Source organism: Nansenia antarctica (assembly GCF_963989245.1).
Source record: "Nansenia antarctica genome assembly, chromosome: 6".
NCBI lineage: Eukaryota > Metazoa > Chordata > Actinopteri > Argentiniformes > Microstomatidae > Nansenia > Nansenia antarctica.
This window is the reverse complement of record NC_137676.1, coordinates 62,725,358-62,746,203: the sequence shown is the minus strand read 5'-3', so window position 1 is coordinate 62,746,203 and position 20,846 is coordinate 62,725,358. Positions and strand designations below refer to the sequence as shown.

The 20,846-nt window shown below is 44.7% G+C and overlaps 1 protein-coding gene across 1 annotated transcript in view; it reads right to left on the bottom strand.

Annotated features, from left to right (window-relative positions):
• Positions 1–688: 688 nt before the first annotated feature.
• Positions 689–20,846, bottom strand: part of LOC308160807 (putative E3 ubiquitin-protein ligase HERC3) — a gene marked incomplete at its 5' end in the record, with an annotated part of 29,113 nt that continues 8,955 nt past the window's right edge. Inside the window, 14 exons of the mRNA XM_080534744.1 lie at positions 689–1,309; positions 2,315–2,417; positions 2,933–3,116; positions 5,899–5,981; positions 6,178–6,244; positions 8,363–8,529; positions 11,120–11,263; positions 11,579–11,749; positions 13,105–13,194; positions 13,386–13,409; positions 13,621–13,734; positions 14,179–14,342; positions 16,428–16,617; positions 18,005–18,116. Of these exons, the coding sequence (XP_080390870.1) occupies positions 1,101–1,309; positions 2,315–2,417; positions 2,933–3,116; positions 5,899–5,981; positions 6,178–6,244; positions 8,363–8,529; positions 11,120–11,263; positions 11,579–11,749; positions 13,105–13,194; positions 13,386–13,409; positions 13,621–13,734; positions 14,179–14,342; positions 16,428–16,617; positions 18,005–18,116 (1,822 nt within the window). The 3' untranslated portion in view covers positions 689–1,100. The remainder of the gene's footprint in view (positions 1,310–2,314; positions 2,418–2,932; positions 3,117–5,898; positions 5,982–6,177; positions 6,245–8,362; positions 8,530–11,119; positions 11,264–11,578; positions 11,750–13,104; positions 13,195–13,385; positions 13,410–13,620; positions 13,735–14,178; positions 14,343–16,427; positions 16,618–18,004; positions 18,117–20,846) is intronic.

The window sequence follows — 20,846 nt, the reverse complement described above, 5'->3', positions numbered from 1 at the left end:
ACTCAGGCAAAATTGGCAAGTTGTGTCGGTGGTAACAGGTAAAACTACCAATGCGCTACAGCGCCGTCTCATCTGCACTCACATGGGTGGAGCAGCAGTAAACCGAGGCGTGTTCACGACAGGAAAATAGCACTAATATTTCAGACACTCCCCCTAAGTGCCACTGCCAGTTCCCTCATTTGCACTGAAACTGCTCACGCCGTTAAAACGTAGCCCTAAATCTCACCAGATGACTCGGCAGCAATGGCAATATTGTTAAATGAGGCTTGAGGACAAGTTGAGCCAGCTAGTCTTTCTGTCCTGTCCATCCACCAGGAGTGGAAATAAACAGGATGTGGGTAGAGGATTAGTACGCCATGACGTATTTTTTAGGGTCAGAGCCTGAATCTGTCTGCCTGCTGTTGGCTAAATGTATTAATCCTGTATTAAACTGTTCTAGGACCAGCAGGAGAGGCCGTCTGGGGTCAGCAATGACGAGGGCAAGGTCAAGTCCATGACTAATGTAAAACCTCCCAATGTAAGCACTTTGCCTCACAGTTCACCTATAACTGTATATCAGACATGGATTATTTTCTCCAAAAAATATAAAAATTCAATAAATTAGTTTAAAGCAACAAAAAAGCTGTTTTTTTAATTCAAAACTGTTCAAGTTATGTACATAAATCCATAAAGCCAAGACTAGGGTTCAACCAAACTGAATACAAAATCTGCTGACACATCCCAAAACAATTACTTTCCCAAACAAAAATCAAGCATAACCCTCAAACAAGTCACATGTAAAGAAACACAACTTGCACTCAGGGACTGTGAATATCAAAATAATAATCTGCATCTACATAACCGTAAGTATGTGCCCCTCTGTCGTGTCACCCCCTTTATACAGTACACCCTATTTCCCCCATCTCTAAAATTATCTCTTGCGGTAAACAGTACATGGAAAGTGCCAACAGAATGCATTCACCTGCTTCACACTCCACTTCGCCCATTCACAGGAGTGTCATTAATAAAGTGCGTTAAAGATCGCTTTATTCATTGCCGCTAATCTCCCCTTCATTTTGGTCCTCCATGCCTGCAGGGGGCGCTGTGCTGCTGCAGGTAGCTCACACCAAGCTAAAGCCCTCGTACTGCTCCACGGCCTGGGTGAGGCAGCGACGCAGCGTCTCTTTGGTCTGGTAGCGGGGCATGTCCAGCAGGTTGTAGCAGGTGTGGGCCACGGGCAGGTAGTGCTCCTCTGTATAGGTCGCCTGGATGACGATGCGCAGGCTCTCCATCCCGTGGATGGGGATGCGGTCGCTTCCTGTCAAGAACACTGGTGGAGGGGAGGGGAGGAGAGGAGGAGGGGAGTTGTAGTGTTTAGCATTTGGCTAGCATAGAAGATATCGGCTGTGTCTCGATACTCTCAAATGGCATCCTTTCCTTGTCTCCTTCATTAACACAGATGGGTGACAGTGGTCATGAAGGAAAGGAGATAAGGAAAGGAAGCAAGTTAAGACTGTTGAGACAGCCGCTGACCTGGTTGCTTTACTCGTTTTTGGTGGGCTCATTCTGTCTATCAGCTCACTCCCCCACGCCTCTATGCGGCTTTCTGTTCAGTTACACGGTGCGTTCCGATTGAGCACAAGGTATTCAGCCATTTTAAGAGAGATTCCAATCTATAGGGAATGAAAATACAGGAAATTGAGCAAGTCTTCTCAACAGTCATTGGCAGAGCTGAGCGAGGACTGCATGAAAATAAATAAATAAGTTGTCATTATTAGTGTGAATTGTTTGTACAATGTAGCTAATTGTCAATTGCTACCTATGTAATGTTCTGATATTAAGGGACTGTAATGTTAGCTGGTGAGCGATAGCTGCTAATGTGTAACATAAACAAACAATACTGCCTGTAATTACTGTCTGGGAAAGATCTTTTGTTTACGTCTATGTTGCGTGGGTGACTGAAATATATGTTGCCTGATGATGCTCCAGGGCATTCCAAACATCTACATTAACAATTTTTGCCATTTAGCAGACACCTTATTCCAAAGCGACTTACAACAAATACATTTGACTAAGTAAGTGAATCATCTATCCACCAGTCACAGCAGGACAAATTAATCTATGCTCGTGCCAGGGGCCATTGGCAGTCGTTATTGGCAAAAACTCGTCTTTTTTTCTACTCAGTGCACCTTATAGTTCCCTGGGCAGATTCACCTGTGCAGTGCGGAGGTGAAACAGGAGTATCCCGATGGTTTGGAACACAGCACTAGAGATTGTCATTGTGAGAAAGTCATGAGACAGCCAAAGCCACTCGAGTCTGACTGTCGTTACTTACATAAGAACTGCTTCTTCTTTTCCAGAGGGAACTCGTGGAAGACCTCCCAAAACATTCTCACAGTCGGGTGAGTGGCTGAATACTCCCCTCTGTAAACCGCATTCTGGAAGAGGAAGTAGAAAAACAACACATGCTGAGTTAGGAAGAGAGACTTATGAAAGTCAAGTTGCCCGTACTATTTTTAAGTATGAAGTGTTCCATTAGGTCACTATGATTCAGTGTCATCATCCACATAGCGGAACGATACTCCTTAATGTGTGACTATCTGCGGAATTCCACACAGTCATGAGTGTGTGTGTGTGTGTGTGTGTGTGTGTGTGTGTGTGTGTGTGTGTTAGGTTTAATACACATTTCCCACATTCAGAGTGTTGCTGTGAGCACCCCCATGCTTCATTTGAGATTTGTGCAGTAATGAATTCAGATTTAAATGCTAACAATATTTTTAAATGAACACCTCCACATTTTAGGTAGCGATATTCAACTGGAGGTATGTGGTATGAGTAGCAATACCAGTGTCTTTTAATGCGTGTCGCCCACAGAGACCCTTTCGCATTCGCTTAGCATAGCATACTCTCTGTGTCTCAATGCCCCACTTTAGCGTTAGCTCATGGTTCTCACCTTCTCCATCTCTTCCCAGTTGTAGTTGTTGTTGCCCACCACCATGGCCATGAGCTCGGAGGGCTGGAACAGAGACAGGATCTTCCCCCCGCACACCTTCAGGAACCCAGAGGAGAAGGCTGTGTACAGCTCGCTCACAGAGGTGGAGAACACATACCGGAGGTAGGCCTCCACAAACTCCTTCCTGTCATAGAGAAAGACACACACACAGACGCACACGCACACACACACACACACACACAGACACACACACACACACAGACACACACACACAGACGCACACGCACACACACAGAGAGAAGAAAAGATGACTAAGTGGCCATACAGTCTGTTTTGTTTAACCAGCGTTGCTTTCAAAACCCATCATCAAAACTACAGAGTTATAATTACATCATTATTACATAGTTAATAAATCACAGTGCTCTTCCTCCTCGATGAGATGAGAATTTCCAGGGGGTCTGAGATTTCTGCGACCTCTCCCTCAGGACAGCTACTGTAATTAGTTGGTCTGTGTGTGTTATGTGTGTGTGTGTGTGAGTGCGCGCGTGCGTGTGTGTACATATCTTCATTCTCATGGAGGATTATTCCCTCTGGAGTCTGTGTTGCTTATGAAACGACAGCAGTGGTGTCTGCAGGAGCAAGCCACAGGGGAGGTGGTGTACCACTATATTATCTGTTAGAGTATAAATCTGTTCTTTTGCACTTTGAGCTGCATTCTTATGTACTGTATGAAAGGTGCTATATAAATAAATCTTATTATTATTATTATTATTATTATTATTATTATTAGGGTTAGGGGATGAGATGACAGTAGCAGTATCACGCCTGCATCTCAGCACAGCATGGCCCAGGGAGGAACATGTGAACTCAGCATGGTTGACCACCTGCCTGGTTTCCTGACAGATAACAGCAGCAGCCAGCTTTGTTAAAGACATGGCAAGCATGAGGAATAGGGAATAGGAACAGTCTTTGGCCCACTGTTTCTCACACACACACACACACACACACACACACACACACACACACACACACACACACACACACACACGCATGCACGCACTCACATGCACATCATGCGCACACACACACACACACGCACGCACGCACACACGCACGCACGCACATGCACATGCACAGCACACGCACACACACACACACACACACACACACACACACACAGCGCATATGAACGCTGCTCTTTGGTCTACTCTCTTTCATACACAGGCACGCACGCACACATACACACATACACACGCACACACACATACACACATACACACACACACACACACACACACAGCTGGAGGGGATAGGGACAATTCCCTTTGGTCTACTCTCTTTTTTTCGCACACATATACAAACACGCACACGCACACACACACACACACACACACACACACACACACACACACACACACACACACACAATCCACGCCTTGTGAGAAAATGTGCATAAACAGCACAGAGCACGCCCTTGAATTTGGCAAGCCCCACAGCTGCAAAGACTGGATCTAACACACAGCAACGGGAGCAGGAAACTAGCGATAGCATCTGTGGGCTAAACTAACATCCAGTCAAAATAATCAAGTCTACAGTAGTGGAAGTAAAGGTGCCCGAATGTCCAGTCGATACTGTTTTACTTGACTTTTACTGAAGTGGTCAAGATATTCTGTCATGCAGAAGCAGTATTGATGTCAAAACAGACAGCTTTTAAAATGGCTGATTTAAAAACTCTTACATTTTCCTCTCTCCCCCCCTCCCCCCCCACTCTCTCCCTCTCACCCCCCCCTCCACTCTTTCTTTCTCTCTCTCTCTCTCCCCCCCCCCCCCACACACTCTCTCCCTCTCCCTCCCCCCGACTCTCTCTCTCTCTCTCCCCCTCTCTCTCTCTCTCAAACCCCCCCCCACACACACACACACACCCCCCTCCCTCCTTCTCTCTGGGTGGCTGCCCTGAGTATTTGCCCCCGCCTGCCAAATGGAATAGCTAATTATAACCAGGACTTTGTGGTGACGATGGGGTCGGCTGTTGTCCGGGGACATCCCCATCTGTTCAACGCACAGTCCCCCGCCCCACACAACCCCCCGCACTCTCCCCTCAGTGGACTCCTCCACACGGCTCTCTGACCCGGTGTCAGTGGCACACTGGGCCAGCTTAAAATATGGGGCAGGGGTGGACATAACATATTTTTGAAGGGATTCAGCACAGAGAAAGGTGGTCATAAGGGGCACAAATGGCCAGTTGTAGGAGAATGTCACAATCTCAGGCGACTTTTGGAAGAAAAGAAAAAAAATCCATTATGTCATCCGCCTTTATCGCAAGAGACGGTGAGACATATCTATGTATGTAGATCACGGTGTCTGCACATTTTCTGCCAAAAACAGTAACGACTGATTTAGAAGTGTGACACTTAATTTAATCCGTTGATTTTGTGAGACACACTGCCCAAGAAGCGGCACTGTAGGTAATCTCCAGTCCATAAAGGGTAACACCTGCTGTTGTTGTGGATATTAGACTTGTTCATGTATTTACTGTCACCTTTGTTAACACAGTCAACAACTCTGGATAAACAGAGAGGACAAAGGCCCCCGGTGGTGACAGTCCACATGTCACAGGCAGGGCTGAGAACTATTGTATCAGTATCTTTACAAGCAGGGTTAATTAAGCAATAACGCCCCACAGGCCGTGATTATTGTCAATATTGTTGTTAGGCCCGACGCGCTGCAGTAATACAGTATATGGAACTGTAAGCTAAAGGTCTGGTGTGTCACTGCTGTCACAGTCAGACTGGTCTCTCAGGACCTTTATAGAAGGTCTATTGTATCAGCATAGTGTAGACCAGGTCAGCATCGAAACCAGCAGCCATTGATAAGGACTAACCAATCAACATTCATCTTATTGAACTCAACTCATGACATTTTCCCTCCTATAATAGACAAATTATGAGGTTTGAGGTCCCCCCCACCTGTTATTCTTGTCCACTGTGATGCTCTCTCCTCCAGGGACGAGCTCCTTCACCTCAGTCAGACCGTAGTACTCTCTGGTGATCTGGGACGGACACACAAGAGGGGCATCATCTAAATACTAAGACATCATCCAGTTACACTGGAGCATCGAGTAGAGTGTGACCGTAGAACTTTGTGAACATCTCGTGGTTGGGGGTGAAAGGAGTTTGTGTTCAGCTTTAGAGCTTTTTCGTTGAGATCTCTGACAACTCCAAGAGTGGGTACATTTTGAGACTTACGGCAAAGTTCAGACAAAATGTCTCCTCCACATCATCCCCCTCATGGTCAAGGAGCTGCTGTAGACTCCTAGAGAGAGATGGAGAGAGAGAGGGAGGGAAGAGAGGACAGAAGGAGAGATGGAAAGAGAGAAACACATTCTTTAATGCATGACAGCAGGGGTACAGAATGTAACATCCCTCTCTCACTACTGTGAGGAAACAGAGAACGAGGGAGTGAGGGAGAGAGAGAGAGAGAGAGAGAGAGAGAGAGAGAGAGAGAGAGAGAGAGAGAGAGAGAGGGAGAGAGAGAGGGAGAGAGAGAGAGAGAGAAAAAAATCACAGCCAATGTCATCCTCATCTTTCTCAACTTTCCTGTCAGCATAGCAGCATCATGAGTTAACGACTCCACCGGGGTGCAACGATTCATCTCTCACAAACTGTTAGCTCTCTGCCAGCCTCGGGAACATAGCTCAAACCGTCACTCTCTGGCGTGATCTGACGAGACACACTCCCCATTTTAGGGCCTTCGCATTACATTACATTGTTACATGTTTGGCATTTAGCAGACGCTCATACAAATGTATTTGACTTACAACAAATACATTTGTCTAAGTAAGTGAATCATCTATCCATCAGTCCATAGCAAGTAAAAGTAATCTTTTTTCCTTTTTACAGTTGAGAAACTGTACAAGGGGGTAGAGAGGATGAAGAGGTCTTAGGAGGGACAGTTAAGGTGTAGCCTGAAGAGATGGGTCTTCAGTCTATGGCGCATCTTGCTACATCGCTAACAACGACCATTTGAACGTTTAGCCATCCCAACAGCTGTGCTGGACTATTCCAAAAGCACCTAGATTAACTGGAAGAGGAACAGAGAGAAGCTTCCCGCAGTGCTAGCTTGCTCGAGGCTAATAATAGAGATTGATTGGGAGAAGGGGAGGGGGTGGTGTGTGCTATGCTAGCTGCTATGGAGATGCTAGCCATCACCACCAAAACATAGGATGGATGGAAGGAGTAACAGGGACAAGGACAGGGGCACTAAGCTGAGAGGAAAGTTGTTGTTCTCCAGCCAATTGGCTGGTCTCCCAGTCTGTGTAAGAGATGATGTGAGTCACCAGAACTGCTAGAAGGTTCCACGAATGCTGCCTTTGCTTTGTATGTGTGGTATATTTGGTTAACTGATCAGTAAGAAACTACACAGAAATACTGGTCACGAGGAAGAACAATCTGTCGTTATGTTCTTTCATCTCTTCTGCACCGATTCTCTGTTCTGACCTACGACTCTATCTGGTGGTGTTGAGGAGGAGGCTCTAAGTCAAGTTAAGGAAAATATAAACAACCCAAATGAGAATGAATTGCCTCAGTCGTTTTTTTGACCCACGATCCTCGAGGGAGCCACTTCCTGTGACACACTCCAGACCTGTGTGCCCTCTGCTAATCTAGGGATCAATAGTTTCGGCACTTCCCTCCGGATGTCTGGAGACAATTAGGCGCTAGGCTAACCACTAGGCTAACCGCTAGCCCTTCCTCCCTCCAAATTGATTGAGGAAGCCGTTCCCCCACGAGGGAGCTAATTTCGTTACATAAACAAACTCCCCACTGTTATATAAGCGAATTATACAGTGAAACAAACTTATGCAAAAAAATAATAAAGATGCCATTTTGGAATGAGTGCAGAGAGCGGGATTTTATGGCCCCATTTCGCCTCAGTTGTATTCAATTGCCTCTAAAAAAAACTGGTTGCACGCCACATTGATTTTACATAAGGAGAAGAGAAGGAGCAATTACTCTCTGATCCAAACTGATACACAGCAAGAACTCCTGAATCCAATTACACCCTTCCACACAAAAGCAGATACTACTACTACTAAGAACTACATGGACAGTAAATTGGTAGTACATGGGACAGTCAAGTGTTTTAATTGTAATGAATTGTAATTAATTGAGGAATGAGGTGCAATGAGGAACACCTTGAGGACTCGGCATGTGACTAGGGGCGAGTCGGCATGGGGGTGCGAGGCAGCCCCCGTGGCCTGGGGGCTGGGGGAGGACGTCTACCGTAGCATTCGCTCTTCGCTTCACTTTTTTTTTTTTTATGTAAACTTTTAAAATGTTATTAAACTGCACTGTTTTCGTTCTGATTATAATTGACTGTATTTTAAATGCTGACAGTTTTAGTCTTGCGATCATCGACTGACTGATCACCTACCTGCCCTCCGTGGGCGAGAGCTCCTTGAGGTCCTCCAGGGTGGGCGCCACGTCCAGCAGCTTCTTGTAGAGGACTAGGGGGAAGTGGAGGTCCACCACGGTGGAGTTGTAGATGGCCAGGCCACAGATGATCCCGATCAGGTGGAACCAGTTGTGCTCCACGAAACACTGGAAACAAGCAGAGACATGCTGGGACATGTATGGAGCTACTAGCTAGCGAAGCAATGCAAAGGTTAAAGGTTAAAGTGGATGCCTCTCCTTGAACCTCACTGCTCTGGTGTATTACAACTACCTTTGTTCACACCTGCGCATTTCTATTTAGCGCAAACGAAGCAAAGAAGATGAGGGAAGGAGGCCTGTTTACGATGCAACTCTAACCTTTGTTTTTGACAATTATTAATGCATTTGTTCCACTCCATTAACTTGAATGTTCTATTTTACACACTTAGTTAATTATTGTATTGTAAAAATAGTAGCAAGTCATACTTTACTAACGATCATTGCTTTGATTAATCTGAGTAGACACTCATGTTAATGACTAAAACCAGAGCCACTCAATAAGCAACAAAACTAATTAGGGCAATGTAATTGCCAGCCAACAACATATTGTTGACCAATTCTATTTTCAGCCAATGACTGTTCTTTTGTTGTCACCATCCTTCTGTTGCCTGTCAGGGGGTTCAGAGACATCAGAGACATTCAGAGACATTTTCACACAATCCAGGTAGCTGTTTTGTATGCAGGAACATTCCCAATGACATGTTGCTTTGAGTTATCTCGCATGAGCACCATTTTTCGTGGAAAACGCTGTTCTAGGCCAAATACGCCCTTAGTGAGAACCGTGTTACATAACCGGCTGATATTCAATAAGGAAAATGTTTTCACCTCACACAAAACACACCACTTTTCAACAATTCAACCTCACTTCACACAATGTATCCATTGACACAGCCGTAATGTCCAGTTGGACAGCCAATTCTGAGCATCAGTGTAAACATTGGTTAATGGAATGTTAAACACCCTATTTCTGGGGAACATACAAACACTAATATCTATTTTGAGATTTTGAGATGCAGGCAATTTGTAATATTTTTTTTTCTTTTCCATGTGGGTGTTTGTGAGGACAATGTTGTTACTTGGTACAAGAGACAGACTGTAACAAAACAGAACTGGAGAGACGGTTTTATCCCCTCCTTGTTATCCATGAACTATCAACAACATTTTGCTTTAGATATGTTTTGACTATTCTTCAAGAGATGGCAAACGTCCTCCTCATGTTGGCTACAAATGCTTCATTGTATTTAATTCTTATGGATAATATCAACACTACACATATACAGTACAGTGTATTGTCTATTATAAAACGGATGGGTGAAATCAAGCAATCTGATTGGTTCATAGCCGTGGTATATTGAGCGTATACCACAGCTACGATTAGTAGAGCCTCATCACAGTTCGAAATGAATACGCCTGTTTCACGGTCAACATTCCAAATATAACAGACTTTTAATTCAATCGCAAGGACATTTTATCAACTTAAAAATAAATAAAAATAAAAATCCTACCCAAAGTAACCATGTAGATTCCCAATATGTGGTCTGTTTATCAAAATAAAGCCTGTTTGAAAATGTGTCGAGACGTTTTCGGAGTGCCCTGCCTGCGTCCACTACAGCCGCGCGTTGACAGTTTTTTTAGTGGGTGTACAATCAACGGAGACATCCAAATTAATGTAAATAAATAGATGCAAATAATGAAATTGTGTAAATAAATGCTAAATTCCTATGAAATCTACAATGCTAGTAGCCTAGGTTAATGAAAAAGAATGTTAGTGTTGTTGCTTAGCGACCAACTGCAATAAGAGGAACTATTTTATTTGAGGGGAACTATTTAAGATGATTAATTACGAATAAAAACTATTTGAATTTGAGTGTGCTTTTCTAATTCATATTGACAGTGTTGGTAACCGTTTTATAAAAGCAATAGCTCACTTCAGGCCAGTGGTATATGCTTATTATATCACAGCTAAGGGGGTTGCCGTCCCTCCGCTTCGCGTCGGGCCGAACAACGCCCCTTAGCTGTGATATAATAAGCATATACCACGGCCTGTCGTGAGCTATTGCTTAAGTATAGTTTATACGTGACAGCAGCTGGTGAAAGCGGGAACAAGTCGGCAACCGACCAAATGTTCGGACTTTTATTCAGAAACATTTAAATAAATGTCAATGTTGTTGAAAATCAATGACACTCTCGCTAGTCAACTAACAGAGCTTGTTTTATGAGCCTGCTAAGAATGTAAAGTAGTGTTATAGTTAACTAGGTAGTAGTGGGGAATACTCACCGAATCCATTGCATTGGCTTGACAAGCGAGTGTGTCATTGATTTTCAACACCGTTGACATTTATTTATTTTTTTAAATACTTTTTTCTGAGTGGGGCAGTCCCACTCATATTTTTCTTTTTTATTGACAGTGAAGATTTAGACAGGAAGGATGGGTAAGAGAGAGGGGAGGGATGACATGCAGGATATGTCCCCGGCCGGAATCGAACCGGGGACCCTGCGGTTACATGGTCAGCACTTAACCCACTACGCCACCTAAGCGCCCCAACGTTGACATTTATTGACATTTTTCTGAATAAAAGTCTGAACATTTTGATTGGTTGCCGACTTGTTCCCACTTTCACCAGCTGCTGTCACATATGGTACACAATTAGGTACGTTTTTACAAATGTTGATGTCCAGTGTTGTGTATGAGACTCACTTTGTCTGAGAACCAGAGGAGGTTAGACTCTGTGTACTGGGTGAACATGCCATAGACTGGATCCATCAGCTCCTTTAACAACAGGAGGAAGAACTCCTTAGTCACCCCGCCTGCATCCACCGCCTCCTCCCCATCAAAGATCACCTAGAGAGAGAGAGAGAGAAAACAAGGGATGAGTCTCTGTAATCGAAGCCACACTTACTATGCCCAAAATTCCCTTTTCAATAGGCCCTTATTCTGCCAAACAAATACCCCATCTCAGCTGATCTGTGCAGCCATTGACAGATGATTGACAGACGATTGACAACTGCCATCATCTCATCATCTCCTTGATGATATGAAACCACTAATCAAAAATGCCTTATTTTCCTCCACCCTGCATTCTAGGGATGCAGCTTTGGCTCCCAACATGACCTCTGACCTGAAGACGGGACCCTGAGAGGGACCTTGAACTCTGACCTTGAGAGGCTTCTTGAGGTCGACGTCTGAGTAGACGGTGAGCTCCCGCAGCGCGTCGCTCACTAAGTTGTCCCTACGCACATGGAGCACCAGGAAAGGGTTCCGCGCCAGGAGGGGTTCCAGTGTCAGCAGCATGAAGACATTGTGCAGGTTCGCTCCGCTCACCGCCATCTTAGAAACATCACAGCCAGTGAGGAGAGAGGGAGGACGGGCACGGAGGACGTCAGATTTACACTCAGCCTAATTTAAACTAGCGCTAATATAATAATACATGCCATTTAGATTTTTCTGTATATGGTCCCAGCAGGAATCAAATCCACAACCTAAGCATTGTTAGCGCCATGCTCTACCAACTGAGCCACAGAGGACGATATTTGCCAGGGCTGATTTAGACCAGGGCTGATTTAGAGAGACAGAGTAATTAACTAATACTTTAATTGACGACTATTGTTTTATATGAGACAAAGGACAAGAAGTTAAAGCTGAAGTGAGGGACATGTAGACAAGTAAACAAGAGCGTTACTAAGGAAGCTTGGTTCAAACAATTGGCTCCCTTTGGGAATGGGAACGGCAACTCGCACTTTTGGTTTGGAGGCCATCATTTCTTAACACCATTGTTAACTTGTAAAGTACCTGACTTCTCCCCCACTCATTGTTTAGGCACCACTTTGGGTTAGTGGTGGTCTAGTGGATAGTGAGTTGGACTGGTGATTGGAAGGTCATGAGTTCAAATCCCACCTGGGATCACCACAAAATTACTCCAGGGAGAATGTCCCTGTAATCTCTAATTGAAAATAGCTTTGGATTAAAAGCGTCTGCTAAATAGTTTAGAAAAACTCTGACCACCTAACTTACACGGTGAAAAATAAAGCGGATACACCGTTAATCGGTAGAATGATCAGCTAATAACAAATGTTATGTCGACTGACAGCCCTACCTACCGTAAATTGTTAGACTCAGCGTGAACAACGCAAAACCATGTAAACTGTAGAAAACTTCTGGTTTGCGTTGTGTAAAGACCAGGCTTCAGTACAAACCACTAAAGGACCTCTCCCAAAGCCTGGCCATTGATGTTCCTGCCTTCTCCATCTAATCCCTCCCAGGCATTTGTAGAAAAAGCCACAACCAGCATCTTGACAAACATTTCCTTCTGATACCGTGCTGATACAGTAGCCTTGACGAGATTACATCCAATACGTACTGTGCCAATACAATACAAGCATTGTTGTCTAACGACTCACGCCCTCTCTCTCTCTCTCTCTCTCTCTCTCTCTCTCTCTCTCTCTCTCTCTCTCTCTCTCTCTCTCCCTCTCCATCCCTTCCTCTCCCTCTCACCCTCTAACGACTCACACCCTCTCTCTCTCCCTCTCACCCTCTAACGACTCACACCCTCTCTCTCTCCCTCTCACCCTCTAACGACTCACACCCTCTCTCTCTCTCTCTCTCTCCCTCTCTATCCCTTCCTCTCCCTCTCACCCTCTAACGACTCACACCCTCTCTCTCTCTCCCTCTGGTTGTTTTGTTACCTGCATCTGCAGCTCGGCGTCGGTTTGCAGCATGGTGGTCTTGGCTTGGGCGTTCAGGATGAATGGGTAGGCACATAAAGTCACTGAGCTCTGGACGTAAGAGAAGAGATTATTAGCGTGAAAAAATTATATTGGAGGAGATGCTTTTCTGAAGATTTGAGGGGTGTGCCACTAAAATGGATTGGAACGAAAAACACCTAATACATAAAACGGATGGATTTGAAATGTTTTTAATTCGAAGTGACAGGCACTTTCAGCACTTGAACATGTTATGACAGTACCTGCATTGGTGGCGCTCTCATTTTCTGAAAAACAACATGAGAGAAGAAGGAAAGATGATAAATCAAGTTGTTTTGGCCCAACATGCTCCTGAACACAAGATTCTGTCTGACCATAAAAGGGCAGAAAGATGAAAGTGGCGAGAGAGAAGGGTGGGGAGAGAAAGAGAGGACCTCGACGAGAGAGAGAGAGAGAGAGAGAGAGAGAGAGAGAGAGAGACAGACAGACAGGACTCACAATCTCTGCTTTACTCAGAAACCACTTGAGGTAGTCTTCCTGGATATCGACCAGGCTGGTGACGTCAGCGATGTAGAAGCGGTTATACTCCACGTGCTTGGCCTTTAGGTTCACCTGGGAAACGACATCAACAAACATTCATCACAAACACAGTAGAATTGATAACTGAAACAGAGGTAAGCCGTCACAGGAGGGTCTGCTCATAAACGATGTGTAAACAGAGGTAAGCCGTCACAGGAGGGTCTGCTCATAAACGATGTGTAAACAGAGGTAAGCCGTCACAGGAGGGTCTGCTCATAAACGATGTCTAAACATTATAACATGGCTTATCGATTAACTAATAAATAAATACATTAAGAAAATATAGACCCATGTATTATGGTACAAGTCTGTTATTTATTACATACAATGTCATTATGGTTTATAAGCTGTTTATACGCTGACCATCATATGTTGCGGACAAAATATATTCAAGTAGTATATTTTGGGGGGGATTTTCATACTCATACCTTTTTGTGAATAGGGAAACCTCCTGTCAGTCAACTTGCGTCCCATTACCTTGTGAAGTTTCTCCAGAAGCTTTAGTGTTGCGCTGATGTAGCGCTCCAGGAACATGGGGATGAGCAGGGCCTTGCCCCCCGTCAACAGATACACCACGATGCTCTTATACATGTCCACCAGCCTGGTGAACGCACTCCCATCCACCAGACACCACCAGTTGTCTAAGGGAGGGGGGGGGGACACAACTCAAAATCAGGCTAAACACTTGTCTTACATTTCTGAGATCTATAGATGGTTAGATAGATAGATAGATAGATAGATAGATAGATACAGTAGATAGATAGATAGATACAGTAGATAGATAGATAGATAGATACAGTAGATCAGTGTTTCTCAACCCTCTCCTCGGGGCGCCCCAGCCGCTCCACATATTTGATCTGTTCCACCACCAGCACACCTGATTCAACTAATCAAGTCCAAAGCAATTATGATTTGGACTTGATTAGTTGAATCAGGTGTGCTGGTGGTGGAACAGATCAAATATGTGGAGCGGCTGGGGCGCCCAGAGGAGAGGGTTGAGAAACACTGCAGTAGATAGATAGATGGAAATATAGCCCGGGTGGGCCCCTCAACCAGGTCTCGGGGTGGTAAAAGGGTAGCCCCTCGGCCCCGAGCCTGGTGGAGTGGAGAGGTAACAACAACCCATACGCCGAAGAAGAAGATAGATAGATAGATAGACAGACAGATGGAGAGATAGATAGATAGATCGATAGATAGATGGAGAGATAGATAGATAGATCGATAGATAGATGGAGAGATAGATAGATAGATAGATAGATAGATAGATAGATAGATACACCGTTATTATATATAGGCACACATGGCCAAGAGGGAGGCTCAAGTAAAGAGCCGTGTTTAGCACTGTGTGCTTCATGTTCAGCCTACGCACCGCAGGGTTTGTACGCAGCGGGTTTCAGAACTGCACTGTAATGTACTGGTCATCCAAGGCCATTCAACGACCTTCCAGCTCCAAGTCTGAATATAGCAGTGTGTGTGTGTGTATGTCTATGTATGCGTCTATAGCAGCTGTTTGATTATCTAAAGCAATGTTAGCGTCTTCAGTGTCTCGTTGACTCATGAAGCTGTAATCCCCCGACTGTGTTTTGTTAAAGCATTCCTACATTGATTGTAAGTTCCTGAGCTAAATGACATTGGGACACATCCCAACTGCTTTTTAGAGATGATCTGCAGTGTTATAGGGAGTATTTGAGACAGGGGGGGGGGGGGGGGGGGGTGTAGCGTGCGTGGTGATCATGCGTAGGATTATGGTGGGTTATATAACAAACCTTTAGCTGCGGTTAGTTGTGCAGTAGGAGTGTTTGTGAGTGTGTGTGCATGTGCGTGTGCGTGTGTGTGTGTGTGTGTGTGTGTGCATGCATGTTTGTGCCTGCCTGTGTGTGTATGTGTGTGTGTGTGTGTGTGTGAGAGAGAGCATGCGTATTTGTGCCTGTGTGTGCTTCCATGTTTGGCCGTGAGCATGTATCTCTGTGTTGGTGTGTACGAACATGTGTCTTTCTCTCTGTTTATCCATGCATGAACGTGTGTGTTTGTGTTTTGCCTCCATGTGTGTTTTGCCTCCATGTGTGTTTGTGCCTGCATGTGCGTGTACGCGTGTCCTTGCATGTGTGGCCAGGAGCTCTGTCTCTGTATCTGTGTTTGTGTGTATGAACATGTGCCAGACTGTGCTTTTATTACATTACATGCATGTCTATATCCTCCTACCCACCCCTGGCGTTGCCATCCAGACAGAGGTGTGTGTGTGTGTGTGTGTGTGTGTGTGTGTGTGTGTGTGTGTGTGTGTGTGCGTGCGTGCGTGCATGGGTGTGTGTCTGTGTGTGTGACTGAAGTTAAGAGGAAGTCCTGTGAGAAATGCAAACAGAGCCGCAACGAGCAGGGAGAGGAGGAGAGCAGGAGAAAGAGAGGGGTGCAGGGAGAGAGGGGGAAGAGGCTAGAGGCTGCCACTCAGACAACACATGTCCAAGGAAGGGAGAGGGCAGACGACTCAGAGAGAGAGAATGTCATGGAGCATGGTGTGTGTGTTTATATAACGTGTTGATCAAATCAAGCATTGGGATTGGCCGAGAAGCATTTAACTACCCTTGAGTGTGTGTGTGTGTGTGTGTGTGTGTGTTATTGCTTAGTGTGTGTGTGTGTGTGTTATTGCTTAGTGTGTGCGTGAATGTGCGTGCGTGCGTGTGTGTGTGTGTGTTATTGCTTAATGTGTGTGTGTGTGTGTGTGCTCCTACCCAGTACTTTGCTGGGGTTGGCGTCCAGGCGGAGTATGGCCATGGCCAGGGGGATGGTGAGGCTGATGTAGTTCTTGGACTCCAGCAGGGCGGGGCACTCTGACAGGATCAGGTAGATCCTCATGGCCTCCACATCCGGGGGAGAGCAGGGCAGCTGGGGGATCAGCAGGCTCTCAAAACTCTTAGTGGCCTGAGAGAGAGAGAGAGAGAGAGAGGGGGGGGGGGAGGGAGAGGAAGAGGGAGGGATGGAGAGGGAGAGAGAGAGAGAGAGAGGGTGTGAGTCGTTAGACAACAATGCTTGTATTGTATTGGCACAGTACGTATTGGATGTTATCTCGTCAAGGCTACTGTATCAGCACAGTATCAGAAGGAAATGTTTGTCAAGATGCTGGTTGTGGCTTTTTCTACAAATGCCAGGGAGGGATTAGATGGAGAAGGCAGGAACATCAATGGCCAGGCTTTGGGAGAGGTCCTTTAGTGGTTTGTACTGAAGCCTGGTCTTTACACAACGCAATAAATCAAGATTGGTTGAGGCGCACCTCCAAATCCCTAACATATGATTAGCGGTAGGGTAGCTTTGGACAGCATGACTCAGTCCTTTAAGCATGCTGTGTGAAGGCAACCAAACCTTTGGCCCTGCGCAGTCTGTTGACCTCAATGAAAATGACGTACATTGTACTATTTCAGAAGTGAAAGGAAAACAAGTAGAACCCCCCCCCCCCCACCTCATGCCTTTCCCCCTATTTTCTCCCCATGTTGGTTCGTCCAAAGTGATTTCTATATGTTCTTAGCTTCCTCCAGGCTTCACGCTGTAGATCATAGGGAAAACGCGGGGGTGTTCCAAAACCAGACACACAACGCTTTGTGCACTTGGATTAAAAATACTGCATTTGACTCAAAATAAAAGAAAACCCTGTGACCGTGTAAGAGGGTTACTCTGCCAATTAAAACACACTTGGGGATTTTCTGGATTTGTAAATGGCACTATTGGCTATGAGCTGCCTCTGACCACTCGCCCGCACATGCCATTTGACCAGCACTATTGTGGGACAACAGGAAAGCATTGGTACAACAGTCAAGGACTAACTAGGAGTGAGTTTCAGTAGTCTAAAGACGCTTCCTCTCCTTGTCTCCTTTCCTTCATCGGTACTGATGTGAAAGACGATGAATGGGTGACCACAAATTGGCCCCAACTCCAGCAATATGGCGTCTTCCATACTGCTTTCACCTATCCAGTGATTTGAGATCAGTGTAGGGGATGGAGAGACGGCCATTTTAGTTTACGCAGATTAATTATTATTATTATTATTATTAATAATAATAATAATAATAAAAATGTAATCCTTCCTTCTTCTAGCATTGTGATTGCCAATGGCCCTGGTCCTAGCATAGATTTGTTATCTATATCTTTTTTTTCTTATAATGACTGATGTATAAATTATTCACTTAAACAAATGTACCTGTAAGTTGTTTTGGATAAAGGCATCTGTTTAAATGTCAAACGTGTAAATGTAAAATAAAAGAAGGTGAAGTGGCCCTTTGAAGTCGTGGGAGGAGACTTTAGCTATTATAGTTACCTGCTCCAGTAGTCTAGAGAACGCCGGCTTGCTGAGGGTCTCAAACAGCAGTCGGACTGAGTTGAGGTCGATGCCGGGGATCTTAGGGTTGGTTTTGAAGTGGCCGTCGTCACTGGAGAAACAATGAACAAACCTGAGAGGAGTGTTTTGACAAACAGCCCAAACGAAACACCAACATACAGTATAGGTATGTCGGGTCCTACCACGAGGTTCTGCGCATAAACCAAAAGTGGCCCTCTGTGGCTCAGTTGGTAGATTGATTGATTGATTGAAAACTTTATTAGAAGATTTGCAGGAGTAGGTACATGAAAGTACATATTACATGCAAGGTCAACTAACAGGATAAAAACCCAAGAAAGCCACTGGCTTACTTCAATTGGGGTCCTTGATTCTCAATTCATCGTTACATGTAAGACAGACAAAAAAAAAAAACTAGTACTATCTACAAGATAATAGACAAATAACTAGTACTATCTACAAGATAAACATACATCCATCATGGGAAGAACAATATAACAAAACATTAGGTATGTACAGCGGGTAGGACAGGTGGGGACATACACCACAGGTGGGGGCGGGGGACAAAACACAAAGTATGTACAGTGGGTAGTTTGGGTCTTTTAATCTGATTTTTGATTTAGAGGGTCCAGTTACGGATTGCAGCCTCATCATGCCGCTAACAGCGCTTAGGTTTGGGGTTTGATTCCAGATGGGACCATATAGTGTATACTGAAAAATGTTTCCCCTCACTGCAATGTAAGTCGCTTTGGATAAAGGCGTCTGCTAAATGCAGATCTCTATTTAGGATTCGGCCCTGTATGATTAACCTGCCTGGACTTTTCATCAGTTTTAATTTGGCTCATAGACGACATTGGAGATGTAAATGAATGGTTGGTCTAATGCCTGGGTCTGTGTGGTTGGTACAGTAACATGATAGAAAGAGGTCAGTTCTGTTGGCTGCTCCACTGTTCTATGCTAACCTACATTGCATAAAGTGGCAGATCAACTGAAGAGTGAGTTCACTAGCGCGCGCACACACACACACACACACACACACACACACACACACCATTAGAACAGTCCTAGGAGGAGAAATCCATGCTATGGAAAGACTGACTCACAGACTACGACTTTTAGGACCACAGATGGACAACAAATGGATGAAGTGGACTCTATGACAATTGACACAGACTTGAGACATGACAGAAGTAGCTTTTTCTTTTCCTTTTAATGTTTTTCTTTTGGTTGTATTTGTTTTTGTTGATGTTGAATTGTTGTATTATTGTTCTTATTGTTGAATAAAAAGAAAATTGCAAAAAAAAGAACAGTCCTAGGAGGACAAACTACGATCAGATACAGCTTCCAGGTATTTAAACAGATTCAGAACCAGATTTCTTTATCCTTTGGTCAGGCCTAGTGAGAATGGAAGGCATGCGCCACACACAAACACAGACACACACACAGACACACACACACACAGACACACACACAAACTTGACAGTATGAAGGACATGCACTATTTACAGTACAACCCATTGATATTGATAGAACTCTGTTCTTTTTAGCCATAATAAATATTGGCCAGATTTGACTGGATGTGAGCGTTGGGTAAACAGAGACGTTGCGATGCTAAGCGCTAACCCAGATAATGATATGCAGGGGGAACAGCCCTGCTCTACCACTCAAAATCTGTAATTTCTCTAAGGACACAAATCTAGCCAATTAGTTTTGGGAACACCAAGCATCGTTCTTGGCTGCACATGCTTCCCAAACGGCTGCCCTGACTCTGCCTCACCGCCCACACAAACAATAACAGATGTGGAAAACATAGGACATGGATTGGAGTGGATGTTTTTAATATTTTGTACTTCTTCCATCCTATCATTGACCCAATAACTCACTCTCACTCTCTCTCTCTCTCTCTCTCTCTCTCTCTCTCTCTCTCTCTCTCTCTCTCTCTCTCTGTCTCTCTCTGTCTCGGTCTCTCACTCGCTCTCTCGCCCTATCTCTCACCTCCCTCTCTCTCTCTCTCTCTCTCTCCTTTTTCATTCATATTACTGACAGCACTAGTGTTTATATAACTGTGAAATCCAGTAGATTAAGGTGGTGTTTTTGCAGAGCGCAGGCTGTAAGGTGCTTATTGCTCCCCACTAGGGGAAAGCATTATTGATGGGTTCCCAAGGTTCCCATTCCCATGAAGCAAGTACGCGATAGGCATCTGACGATGAGTATCTCAGAGAGTGTGTGTATCTCTGTGTGTGTGTGTGTGTGTGTGTGTGTGTGTGTGTGTGTGTGTGTGTGTGTGTGTGAGTGAGTGACTGAGTGAGTGAGTGACTGAGTGACTGAGTATGTCTAGATAGGATCTTTCCCTTCACGCTGGTCAGCAATTTTGAAGCACAGCACATGACGATTGCGTCAGCAGTACAAGCGTCGTAATAAGGCCATTTTGTCGTCCCTCGTGAACCGCTCTCCCTTTTCCCACGAGTCACATGAGACGGGACAAGTTGAATCTCTGGAGGTTGCATTAAATCACATTATGCGACCCTCCTCCTCTCTGTCCACTTCCACTCCCCTTGACCTTGATCTTGATGGGCGTGGCAAGCCTTCCTAGAGATGCACCCAGATTCCTGATAAACCCCCCTTCCACACACCCTGCTGAACTATCCTTTTTTTAAATATACTATATATATCATAATAATAATAATAATACATTAGACTTATATAGAGCTTTTCTAGACACTCAAAGACGCTTTACAAACAAAATGAATAAATAAAAGAAAGTATAGGGGTCTAATACATTTTTTGATTACTAAATCTAAATCTAAGTGTCTTTATAGGACAA